We start from the raw sequence: 12629 nt of genomic DNA, 5'->3' as shown, positions 1-12629 counted from the left end.
TACTCATTTTTTTAATACCAATTTTGGCCCGCCCAAATCAGGGCACAATAGATTAGTTTCAACCATAATATCATGACATATATTGGATACATAATTTCATTTTTAATATGGACATTAAAATAACAATTTTTAATTCCTTCCTTTTTCCTTGAAAAGATATAAATAATAATAATAGCAATGGATTGAATTGAGATCCAAGGACGATGCCAACATCATAATTTCCAACATAAACTTCTATCCACTAGATTTGTTTGTAGTACTGCATCACAAATCTATGATGTCTTTTTCCATAATAATGAATTATAAAATGAAAGGTTATAGTATTTAATTTAACTTCCCTCCACATGTCAATAACAGAAATTTTGTCATCTTCATATTCTTACGTTTCATATTTCCATTATATCTTTAAAAATTTACAAAACATACAAGTATACTAATCTAAATTTAATATTTGTAAATAATAGACATATTAACTCATCTAAAAATAATAAAATATTTATTAATTTAAATTTGTATTTTAAAATTTTGTTTCTATAATTGCTAAAAGAAATATCCAGACTCTTTTGTCTGGAATAAATCTCATCACTAACAAAAGTGTACAAGTATAGAAGTAGCTTATAATTAATGTTTTGATACTGAAAGAAGGTTATCATATAATAATTAAGAAACTGAAGAAATCAGAAAGAAAAAAAAAAAAAAAGAACACTTGAAGTAAATTTATCATAATTTTCCTCTTTTTTTTTAACTAAATCTATTGAAAAAATCTGAATAAGAAAATGGTTAAAAATATATTAAAGAATAGCTATCAATATTGCACAAAACTTGTAAGAGTAGTGTAAATTTCTGATTAGTAAACATAAGGGTACAGAATATGGCTTTATTAGTATATAAAATATGAAAATGTTTCAACATTTTTGTACACGAAGATTATGGTTTTGTGTCCTTATTCAAGCACTGTAACCTCGATTTGAAGGATGCCACAGCCCATAACTCCCTCCATTGCAAGCCACCATTGATGCTTCCCTCATTGAAGCTTTTGAAACTCCTCTGTTGCATATGTTTGCAATTGCCCGCATGTGTTTCATACCATATTGGGTCAATGAACCACAATAACTCTCCAACACTCTCACCTGCAAACAAAAGACGAACCTCCGTTTGATAAAACATTCGGTCTAGAAAAATTCAAATGAGTTGCCTTTTTATGAGGGCCTAAGATTTATGAGTTGTACCATTGATTTAAGACATTCCCAATCATCCACAAGAGGCAAACCGGAAGCTCTCACATCATCAAGAATATTGGAACCTTTCTCTGGTCCAAACAGAAGAAACCCAATCATTCTGATGCTTCCATCCAAGTGAGTTCTATGTGTCACCGTCTCTCTAATTTCCTCGAGGACTTGGGCTCTCTCGTTTGTTCCATCTTCAAATTTCCTGTACTGAGAACAGATCAAAACAGCCATAGTTTAATTGGGGGGGAAAACCCATGTTTTTTTTACTGTTTAGGGATTGTATTTGAAGCTAAAATTGTTACCATTTGCCATAGGAAGAAGATGTCTGCATCTCTTTGGTTAATTGCGTCCATACTCTTCATTTCGTACCGGCCATTATAAGGAGGCAAGTTTACTGAAGCCGGGTCAAATCCTTGATACAAGTACAGCCTCTCTGCTTTAATGCTTGAGTTTCCATATTCCATTACATGAGATCCTGTATTCAAATTATTAGGATTTGACGTCCTTTCCTTCACCTGCACCACAAATGGTGGAAGAATGATTAACTGAATTTTTGGGTGGTGATTTTTGTGAGGATAAAATGGTGATTGAGTGGCAGAGAAAGAGCCATTACAGTTCGGTATTGTTGGTCTATTGTTTCTCTCTTCAGATTGTGAGTTTCACTGGGAAAAAAGATGAGCAAATGTTAAAAGTTGAATGATTTGTTGATTGGTAATTAAGATTTTTTTTTTTTTTTACCTATCTTCCATCCAGGCCACACTATACAAGTCTCCTAAGCATGTCATGTACTCTGGTGGTGGTGCCGGTTCCATACCAGGACAGTAAGTTCCAAAGCTACTCTCTTGAGCATTTGAGGCTGTAGTTACATAAATATTCAGATCCTTTGGCAGTATGCCCTCGAAGATACTCCCACTCTCACATGCTTCTACATAGATCACCTGCAAAAAATGCAATATTACAAAAATGTTTACACAATCTAACGTTACAAAACTTTCACTGTGCTTAGAAATTTGATCTCTTCCTCTCTTTCTCTCCCTTTACCATCTCTTTGTACCCTTTAGCAGCATGTTTCTTCTTTAAAACTTCAATGAAATCCATGGCATAGACAAAAGGCAAGTTGGGCATGCCTGGAAAAGAGTAAATGTACAAGCTTAGTTCAACAAAATTCAAACGAAATCAGTTCAATTAGTGTTATTGTTGAAAACGAACCAAGTACTCCAGGGCCTCCATGATCAGAATAGTAAACAAAAATCCTGTCATTTGGTTTGCTGTCCACAACTTTTCCACTCCCTCCATCAACAGCAGTTCTATTTCCCAGAAGCACAGCATACAGATTCTGGGCAGTCACATGCTCCCCAGTGTAATCCTATACAGTATAAACAATATGAACAAAACGTTAAATTCATCATTATCTACTCCATTTAAGCTTTTGGGTTAGTGGTTTATCCAACATAATATCTAAACAGAGAAGTCTCAACAAGTTTTACCATCATCTGCTTTTGTTGTTTGTGCTTCTTTATCTAACAATTTCTTTAGCTAATCAGTTCATTTCTCTGAATTCCACACACTTATTCAATCTGGATTAAGGTTAACTTAATAGGCGTATGAAACAACATTGCAGTTCATCTACCTGATACCCTCTTAAATCACCAATCACCAATGGACCCAAAAGCAGCATAATCGACAAATTTAATATCATATCATCTAACGTGTACCTTGGGAACGCCGGCATAAACATCCTCTCCTTGTGGATGATTGATGATGATTCCAGGCCTTGGATTCAGCACATTTGTGGCTATGTCATCGTACATAAACACCACAATATTCTCATCCTTCAATCCTCCTTTCTTCAACAGTTGATAAGCATGGCAGATATCCGCCTATTCCCACCAAAATCAATCATTTATCAATCTAGTTTACACAAATAACTTTCAAATTTTAAATACCTGATGCCTGTAATTCCCAAACCCAGAAGAACCAGCTATAAGAACTGCCCATCTGGTACCCACTTTTCGATCACCAGCACCACCCATTTCCTCCTTCTCAGTCGGCATTCGGATAGTCCTCTCCCACCGGTCCCACGGCGAGGCGTCGGCGCAGCCGTAAGCAAGAAACAGAAGGAGAAACAGGACAAGATTGGAGGTAGATGGGGAAGCCATGGAGAAAGAAAGCTGAAATTGCGTGAAACGAGAAATGGGTGTGGATTAAAAGAGAATGGAAATCGTGGGCGGTGAGAGCAGAGGCATGCAAAATTAGAGAAAGACACGAAGAAGAATGGAAATTGGAAATGGTGGGTCCTGATTGTTCATGGGTTTAACAGGTGGGTTTGTCATTTGAGTGACGGAATTGTTGTTTGTTTTGTTCGTGGTGGTGTTGAAGAGAGTGATTTTCAGCAGACCTTTCTCTTTCATTCAAATTTCTCAAACCTCTTTTTTTTTCATTTTCCTCGGAATCTATCGTGTTGTCACCATTCATTCGTATGAACTCTTTAAGTAAAGTTGCTTCCTTTCAACTTTAACTTTCTAACGTACTTTATTCTAATTTTAGATTTGGCATTTCCAAGTCTTTAATTTACGTGTACATATTTACATTCTTCAAAAAAGAAACCACACCAACTCTGTCTTCTATGCTTTAAATTCTCTTTCTAAACAATCATCCATATGCTTTGATTAAGTTGTCATAATTCATAAACTATTTATTATATGCTTGATCTTTTGTTGATTACTGACTTAAACATACGAGAAATCTTACGATACTAGACGTGTTTACTTGAAAATTAGTACATATATTTCCATTTGATTAGTTGTATAAGATAGTCATGTTAAAGTAAATAGAGAAAAAGAATGAAATTTTTGGAGGGATTTACTAGGTTTAACCAAAATACACAAACTAATTGAAACTTTTAAAATGACTGCACTTGAAGTAAAATTCATTGTAGAAACTAGCTAGCTTATAACTTTTACATTCACAAGACCAAAATGAAAATTAAGTCGAGACAAATGAATTTAGCCACAAACTTGATGCATACTTATAAGCTAAATCAAATCATGTCTTTTTGTTTACATATAAGAAAACTAAATTTAGAAGGCAGTTTTGTAAAGAAAGCTCAAATATGTTGATTAGCACTAAAATGGAGTTGATAGCAACCACATTCAAATTTACGCAATAATAATACTTCCAAAACTATTCTTCAATAGTTTTAATAAGATTGTTATTGTAAACTAATAATTTAGTTAAGTGGATTTAGAAATACAAACGCAATCAAACTCTAAATATAAAGTGACAGCTAAGTTAACAAAATGGAGCAAATCATTAGTTCTCAATTTCGACTACACTACTTCTCTTTTGTTAATATCATTCTTCCGATGGGCTTCTATGAATTTCCTTTTTAAAAAATTTATTAAATAGAAAAACTTGTAGTAGTTAACATGCACCCAACCAATTACTAATTTGGAATGTTCAAAAAGTCCTCTTTTGCAATGCTTGAAATGTAATAATTGATGTATGGAATACAATATATATAATGTTAATATTACTCCGTATGCTACACATGTACTTGAAATATAATAAGAGATGTGTGAAATACAATTGAAAGTGTTAGCTTTTGATGTTTGATATAGGATTCAATACTTAAAATTTTGCTTGATATATAGTACACTCTTATTTATATATTATCCATATTTTTTAAGAACTCAGTTGATAAATGATATATTGCTAAAATACTTGAAATGTAGTGACAGATATTTGGTATAACTACGCATTACAGTATCTGTAGAAAACATATATATGGGCTTAGCTTCTTCATGGCAAAACTAGTAAGATGATCAAAACTTTGTCAAGTGAGAATTTGAAAATACATACTAAGATTAAAAAGTTGATATTTATGTATATTACTACTGGTATTTACTATTACAAAAGGGATAAGAAGTGTAGCTAAGTACAAAAGTTAAAATGAGTGATAACTCAACTGCTAAATAGCAAAATTGAAATACATAAAGAGCAAAATTTCAAATTTGAGAATTTTTACCATATCTGCAATTGAAGGCACGACTACAAATTATTCACTTTGAATTTGCCATGACACCCATGGAAAATTCCCATTTCATATAGTTGAAACATTGATCAATAGTAAAATTTTGTAGAAGGATTTAAATAGATATTCTGACTTCCTGGTGAAGAAATTATACATTCAAAATTGTTTGCATCTGGATCGAATTGAACAGATCCGACAGCCAAGCATTTGAATAATTACATTTACACCTTGGTAGGATGGTCTAAGTAAGTAAGAGAGGTCGCTCTTCAAATCTTCCACGAACACCAATCCTTGAACAACATGGCATAAAATAATAATAGAAAACGGATCTCTCTTTCCAGCAGACAAAGAATCGCAGGTTGTTTCAACCAAAATCAAGCAGCAACTTCTTGCTCTTTGGCAGCAAGCTCGTTCTGGATGTGCTGAGGAACAACATCAAACTTGGCTAATTGCATTGTGTATGAAGCTCTTCCTTTTGTCATCCCCCTTAGTGTACTGACGTATTGAAACATCTCGGCTAGGGGAACCAGCGCATCCACGACCTGCATTCAATGGAAGCTTTGTTGTTGATCATATGCTCTATTGAACGTATAATAGTTGTTCATTAATGAATATGATTGTGTGTCAGTGAAGTTTTCATGGTGTGAATGCATTTAGGATAGTGGCATACCTTGAGGCCACCAGGCTTGTCACCAAAGCTGTTGATCTGGCCTCTCCTGGAGTTGAGATCTCCAATTACGTCTCCCAGATGTTCTTCAGGTGTGACAACTTCAACTTTCATGATTGGTTCGAGCATTCTAGGACCTGCTTTCCTCATCCCTTCTCTGAAAGCTCCCCTAGCTGCAAGTTGAAAGGCCAAGACACTTGAATCTACATCATGGTAAGTACCATCGACTAGCACGGCACGAACATCAACCACTGGAAAACCAGCAAGAACGCCATTGCTCATACACTCTTCCAATCCCTTGACCACCCCCGGAATGTATTCTTTTGGCACTGCTCCACCCTTGATTTCACTTTTGAACTCGTATCCACTGCCTGCCTCCATGGGTTCGAACCGCACTGTAATATCAGCAAACTGTCCTTGACCACCTGATTGTTTCTTGTGCACATACTTTACTTCTGAAATTTTTGAAATACTTTCTCGGTAGTTAACTTGCGGCGCACCCACATTAGCTTCAACCTGTTTAAACCAAGCAATCAAATCATCCAATTCTACTGTTAGCTTAGCTTTTACAAAAATGGAAGTTCAAGCAATAAAAAGTTTCAAAATTCGGAGTAAAATGTCAAGCAACATATACAAACCTTGAATTCCCTCTTGAGCCTGTCAACAATGATTTCAAGATGCAACTCTCCCATGCCTTCAATCACGGTCTGATTTATCTCTTCATCACGTGAGAAATGGAACGATGGGTCTTCTTGAGCCAGCTTGATTAAACCGGTTGCCATCTTATCAACATCAGCTTTAGTTTTGGGCTCAATTGCAACCTTAATCACAGGATCAGGGAAGTCCATCCGCTCAAGTACAATAGGATGATCTGGATCACACAAGGTTTCGCCAGTAATGGTATCTTTAAGACCAGCTAGAGCAACAATATCCCCGGCAAGGGCTACCTTTACATCCTCTCTGCTGTTTGCATGCATTTCTAAAAGTCTTCCAATTCTCTCTTTTTTTCCTTTGTTCGAATTCATTACATAGGATCCTGCAGAAAGTTTACCAGCGTACACTCTCACAAATGTTAGTGATCCGACAAAAGGATCACTCATGATCTTGAAAGCTAGTCCAGAAAATGGTTCATCATCACTGGCAACCCTCTCAACTATCAGTTCTGGGTTCTCGGGGTCAGTTCCCTTCATGGGCGGCAAGTCAATTGGTGAAGGTAAATAGTCTACAACAGCATCAAGTAATGGTTGGACCCCTTTGTTTTTGAAAGCTGAGCCACACAGTACTGGAACAAAACAAGCAGATATTGCTCCCTTCCGAATAAGCTTCTTAATTGTAGCCTCATCAGGTTCGATCCCTTCCAAATAGTTCTCCATGGCTTCATCATCCAACTCAACAACAGTCTCAATCATCTGTGACCGATAGTCTTGAGCAAGATCCACAAGGTCTTCTGGAATATCTTCATACTGAAACTTTGCACCCAACTCTTCTCCTGACCAAACTATTGCTTTCATCCTCACAAGATCAACAACACCCTTAAAGTTATCTTCAGAGCCAATTGGCAATTGAAGAACAAGCGGCTTGGCTCCCAAGTTTGTCACAATCATATCTCTTGTTCGGAAAAAGTTGGCTCCGAGCCGATCCATTTTGTTGATGAAACAAATCCTCGGCACTCCATACTTATCAGCCTGCCTCCAAACAGTTTCAGATTGTGGTTCAACTCCAGCAACACTGTCAAATAGGCATATCGCTCCATCAAGTACTCTAAGTGCCCGCTCCACCTCAAGAGTAAAATCGACATGACCTGGAGTATCAATAATATTTATACGGTGTTTGTTCCAAAATGTGGTAGTTGCAGCAGAAGTAATCGTAATTCCTCTTTCTTTTTCTTGCTCCATCCAATCCATTGTTGCTGCTCCCTCGTGCACTTCCCCTATCTTGTAGTTTCTTCCTGTGTAGTATAGAATACGTTCGGTTGTAGTCGTCTTACCGGCATCAATGTGAGCCATGATTCCGATATTCCTGTAGTCTTCAAGAGGGACCGAACGCTTCCCATCTGCAAACAAAAGATGAAAACAAGCACATCTTCTTCGTTAATATAACTTGCATTAGTGAAAAGGTAGGCTGTTGTCTAAGAAAAGCATTAAACTGAAAAAAAATCATTACTTGCACAAAAAACTTCAGTAAGCCTGTGGCAAAGACCACATATATTTTATAAGAAAATCTCATAAGTAAACAAAATTTCATAAATGTTATCGAAGAAACAAGGATCATTACGAAACTCCCTCCTGCAGGAAATGATCAAAAGCTAGAATTGAAACCAATAGATAAGAGGCATCACACAGTCCTAACTCCTAATACTTCAGAACACATCCAATTCTGTAGGGGTTTTACAATTTAAGGCATCAAATTCAAAAGGGTATTAAAAAATAACGCACATTGAACACCGGCACAGAAATACTCGAGACTTCATCTTAAAAAATGAAAATTGGCGATAGAAGAAGAAGAAAGAATAGATACCTTCGGCGGCCATGGCAAAGACAGATAGATTGGGTCTGCTCTGTTGACGTGAAATACATAGGTTGGAAGAAGGTGATGAAGTCAAACGAAGGTTGGTACCAAAGAAATGGGAGCGGGAAGGTCGAGAAGAACGAAGGAGAAATTGAGTTCGAGAGAGAGGGGTGGGAGCTGCAGGCCTTCTCTGAGAGCCATTGAAATTGCAAACAGAAGAAGCTGCTCTAACCGACTCTGCCGCCATTATCGTCTTCCCTTCCTTAGCTCTATTGAAGGGAAAGGGAAAAGGGAAAAGGGAGAGTTTGAGTTTCTGAAAGGGAACGGCTAAGTTTTCTTCGGATACGAAGGCAATAGATAACATCTCCATTCCATTTTCTTCATTTTGCAAAATTGTTTTCCTTTTCCGGAATTACCCTCTATAATCACAATAATAACCCAATTACCCTAACTTGTAATTTTCATAATTCATTGGTATAATATTGTTGATGGCAAAATTGTAAAAATGGATTGTAAAGATGGGGAGAAGTGTCAAAGTGAGATTTTGAGTTGGCAAAGAGTAGGCTTGGAATGTGCCACATAGGCTTCCAATTCCACACCACGAATTATAGATGTGGTTTTCCAAATCATAATTTTCACTTTCCCTCACAACTTGAAGCTCAAATCATTTGGGAGTTCTGATTGGGAATACAATTACACTCAACCTCTTGAATTATAATACCAAAATCAAACATTCCTAACCTCTCAAAATTATGAAAATCACACTATCCACGCATCATTTATATGTATGTGTGTGTGTAATTTTGGACCAATGGATAAATTTGTGTTAAAAAGCTTTAGCAAGAGGTTTGAAGGATCCAAAAATTGTGACTGAAGCCTAATGCAACACACTGAGACTAACAAGAGAATGATGAATGGATTGGAGCCCACCTGAACGTCCTTTGTCTCAAGATGAGTTAGAACAATTTAACACGAGACGTATCTCTCTTGAGCCACTCAACCCAATAAACTATTAAAATTTTGTTAGATAGACACGAAAATGTGATCCTAAAAGGATAAAGATGCAATAATCCTAAACTTGTTATTCTTTTCTTAGATACATACACACATACACATACATACATATTTAAATATTTAAAAGGTTCTTATCAACCAACCAAGTCCTTATTAAGAGCAAGGGAGACAACTTGAAAAGTTAAATTTGCGTAGGTGTCATGAGTTTCTGAATTATAAATAGGCGTTGTTCATGAAGAACTGCTCATACCAAAGAGTAAGCAACAAAATTACAATAGTGATTATACTTAACAAAATAAATAACATGCATTCAACTTGTGACATCTAACACAACCTCAATCACATTCTTCATATATGAAATGTCAGTTGAAAACTTGATTAGAAGGTGAACGACATTTATCAAATTAGATTCAACAATGAAGGGTTGAGACAACTTCAAATCTCTAAATTGAAGAAGAGAAGATAAACCAACTTTAATACTCTCACCTTCCAAAGCTTTAATGAGTCACCCTAAGTCAAATGACTTGTACCCGATACAAATAAAAGATCATTTAGAGCCATGAACAACCCACTCAAAGTCACCAATATTTTTTTCACAATTTCAAGAAGTATGGTGGATCATCTTTCCTAACTTGCACAACTCTCAAATATCATCAAATCAAACGGGAAACATATTCGCACCAGCAGAAGAGGAAGGAAGATATTTATTAACACACTTGAGCACCTTATGAGTATTAGTCTTCCTACAAGGAGCTCTAAAGTTAAGGATGTGATTTTTATAGTTTAAGCAACATAACTCTTCCTTTATGATAAAAAAATATGTAAAATCAGAGAAGGCTTAAAAGCTTTCACAAATTCTTATAGTTGGTTGTACACTCAATTTCATGGAATATGATTATTTTCAAAAATAAATAATAGATACAATGTGCATATACTTTATTATCTATAAAGTATTATACGATACTTGTCACAAATTTGCTTCATCACTTTTTGGTTGATATAATTAATCAATCAATCAACAAAATTATATAAAAAAAAAAAGTTTAAAAAGTACTTCGGATAGTGATTATCATTTATAGAATTTTATTTAGAAGGAATAAATTTTTGGTATGGTGATGGTTATTAATACTCCCATGTATGAAATGAGTTTTGATGGGTTTGGGTTAGGATAGGGATATTAGAACGATGTAATATAAGTTATAAATAATTGAATTGGTTAGAGTATATATAAAGAGAGATGTTATGTAGCACTGTTTTATTCCCCCGGTTGCATAATTGATTGGTTTTCTTTATGGAAGGGGAGGAGTGGGCTGGATCGCACCAAGTAGACCCAGCCCATTAAGAGGTAATTAGGAGAGGAGAGCCCGTACTTGGGCCCATCATGGCTAATAATGTCAAAATTCAGCTGTTGGTGTTGGCCACTAGCACTTCTCAATTCTCATTCTTTATTGTAATTGCATTCCCTCATTAATGTGAATGTGGAGTGCTACACCCTGTGGTCCCTTTACTTTACTTTTCTTTTCTTTTTCTTTCATCACAATTCTTACTTTTAAAACATTACTTAATTACTAACATTCTTCTATAACTAATTATTCCTAAGTAAACATTACTACTTCACATCTCAACACACATCATCATCTCATCTTGTTTTAGTTAGATTTCCAATCAATCTTTTGCCATATTTTTAAGATAAGATTACACACACCCACGACTTAAACTAACTTCACCAAAAAAAACTATATCTACGAAATTAAATATATATTTTAATGAAGAAAGCTAACACTTATTTGACCTACTTAATACAATTGATAAATTTATAGTTAGAAAGCTTGTATCTTTTTAGTGTAGAATTGTAAAATAAGATGTGAAAATCAAAGAAAGAACGAAAGATTAAATTACTCGATAAATCTGAAAAGTAGAGAAAATATAAAAGAAAAATTAAAATTACTCAGTAAATATGTAAACTATAGCGTTGAAGTTAAATTTTTTAACATCGATTTAGGATGCTAGTGGGCCAAACCGCTCTGATTGTTAAATTAACTTATGAATTGAATTAAAATTAGATATGAGTCAATATCCACTTTTAACTTAGATTTGTTTTCAAGGATGGAACACTACTAATGGGTCAACTGTTGAGTTGCATTAAAGCTTCGTTCAAATTGATTCAACTTGTTTTTTTGTTTAATTTTTTAAGAAAATAATTTCTTAATTTAGAATATAATGTCTTAATTAGTTAAATTATCTCTAATTTAACCACATTTGTTAGTTAAGTATAACAAGAATTGAGAATGTTGATGTTAGAAAGGTAGGAAATCTCAAAATCGCGTTTGGTTAAGATAAATGGGTTAGTAGTATGGTTACTAACTAGAAATTTGGAGAAGAGGGAGAGATTGAAGCATAATTAAGTAATAATAATTTCATAAACCGTAACACTAGAGTTACATAATAATAATTACATTTCCAATCTCATAACATTCCAAATTTCCTTTCACTTTTCCCAAGAACCAAACAGAAAAAGAAAGAAAAATGCCTAGGGCAAGACGCCTTCTTCCACCGCGGCCGACGAAGCATAGCTATTGATAAGAGCAAGTGAATTACTCGTCAAATGCGCAACTCTAACAATGTGTCTTCGAACTTTGGCCTTAACACTAACTCCATTAACACGCCGTCCCCCAAATCCTTCCATACACGTCTCTTCGTCCGTCAGAGCAGAGCTAACCCACGTCTCAATGTCACTGATCAACCCCATAAAATCATACCCTCGAGGCCGTCCCAGTTCCCGAATCGCTCTCTGTAGCTCAAAAACCGAATCTCCAACCTCCTCCACACAATCAGAGATCGCCGATGCGTCTCTCCGCCGCAGGCCGCGGGTTTTCGCCAGCCTTCTCATTGATGCAGCTGAGGATCGGGCGGCGGCGAGGTTAACGTGGAGGGCGGCGAGAGCCAGCGTCTTGGGGTTGGTCTTGATCTTCCCGGCGTAAACCGAGAGTGAATTGTAGCAGAGACGAGGGTATGAAGTAGTACTGCAGGAGGTTCTGACATACTCTGTATTAGTTCTGATTCCGGCAGAGGACTTGCGGGGGAGTGTTGAGGCGGCGACGGAGAGGATTTGAGTTTGATCGGAGATTATGAGGAGGAGGAGGAGGAGGGGGAGGAGTGTGGGGAGGGGATTCTCCAT

At 35.9% G+C, this 12629-nt stretch overlaps 3 protein-coding genes across 3 annotated transcripts; all 3 read right to left on the bottom strand.

Moving 5' to 3' along the window:
- Positions 1-769: 769 nt before the first annotated feature.
- LOC101221167 (legumain) lies at positions 770-3664 on the bottom strand. The gene is made up of 9 exons (XM_004147565.3): positions 3176-3664; positions 2945-3109; positions 2439-2595; positions 2271-2356; positions 1968-2167; positions 1843-1891; positions 1532-1744; positions 1230-1436; positions 770-1130 (listed from the first exon to the last, which is right to left on the bottom strand). The coding sequence occupies exons 1-9, from the start codon at positions 3386-3388 to the stop codon at positions 948-950; spliced, it is 1473 nt and encodes a 490-aa protein (XP_004147613.1). The 5' UTR covers positions 3389-3664; the 3' UTR covers positions 770-947.
- A 1570-nt stretch (positions 3665-5234) lies between these two features.
- LOC101220931 (elongation factor G-2, chloroplastic) lies at positions 5235-8784 on the bottom strand. The gene is made up of 4 exons (XM_004147564.3): positions 8447-8784; positions 6568-7982; positions 5933-6445; positions 5235-5804 (listed from the first exon to the last, which is right to left on the bottom strand). The coding sequence occupies exons 1-4, from the start codon at positions 8682-8684 to the stop codon at positions 5637-5639; spliced, it is 2334 nt and encodes a 777-aa protein (XP_004147612.1). The 5' UTR covers positions 8685-8784; the 3' UTR covers positions 5235-5636.
- A 3197-nt stretch (positions 8785-11981) lies between these two features.
- LOC101220701 (pectinesterase inhibitor 7) lies at positions 11982-12629 on the bottom strand. Its single transcript, XM_031885377.1, has one exon. It carries the CDS (start codon positions 12627-12629, stop codon positions 11982-11984), a length of 648 nt encoding a protein of 215 aa, XP_031741237.1.

The sequence above is a fragment of the Cucumis sativus genome, chromosome 5, assembly GCF_000004075.3.
Source record: "Cucumis sativus cultivar 9930 chromosome 5, Cucumber_9930_V3, whole genome shotgun sequence".
In the NCBI taxonomy this organism is placed as follows: domain Eukaryota; kingdom Viridiplantae; phylum Streptophyta; class Magnoliopsida; order Cucurbitales; family Cucurbitaceae; genus Cucumis; species Cucumis sativus.
This window is presented reverse-complemented; position numbering and strand designations above follow the sequence as displayed.

Excerpts from the sequence above, each read along its gene's own strand:
- LOC101221167 (XM_004147565.3), bottom strand. The coding sequence starts at position 3,388 with ATGGCTTCCCCATCTACCTCCAATCTTGTCCTGTTTCTCCTTCTGTTT. Across the intron at positions 1,892-1,967 it reads GTGGCCTGGATGGAAGATAG|TGAAACTCACAATCTGAAGA; the intron begins GTAAAAAAAAAA and ends CTTTTTTCCCAG. Across the intron at positions 1,437-1,531 it reads TCTTCTTCCTATGGCAAATG|TACAGGAAATTTGAAGATGG; the intron begins GTAACAATTTTA and ends ATCTGTTCTCAG.
- LOC101220701 (XM_031885377.1), bottom strand. The coding sequence starts at position 12,629 with ATGGAGAATCCCCTCCCCACACTCCTCCCCCTCCTCCTCCTCCTCCTC.
- LOC101220931 (XM_004147564.3), bottom strand. The coding sequence starts at position 8,684 with ATGGCGGCAGAGTCGGTTAGAGCAGCTTCTTCTGTTTGCAATTTCAAT. Across the intron at positions 7,983-8,446 it reads CTTTGCCATGGCCGCCGAAG|ATGGGAAGCGTTCGGTCCCT; the intron begins GTATCTATTCTT and ends TTTTGTTTGCAG. Across the intron at positions 6,446-6,567 it reads GGCTCAAGAGGGAATTCAAG|GTTGAAGCTAATGTGGGTGC; the intron begins GTTTGTATATGT and ends TGGTTTAAACAG.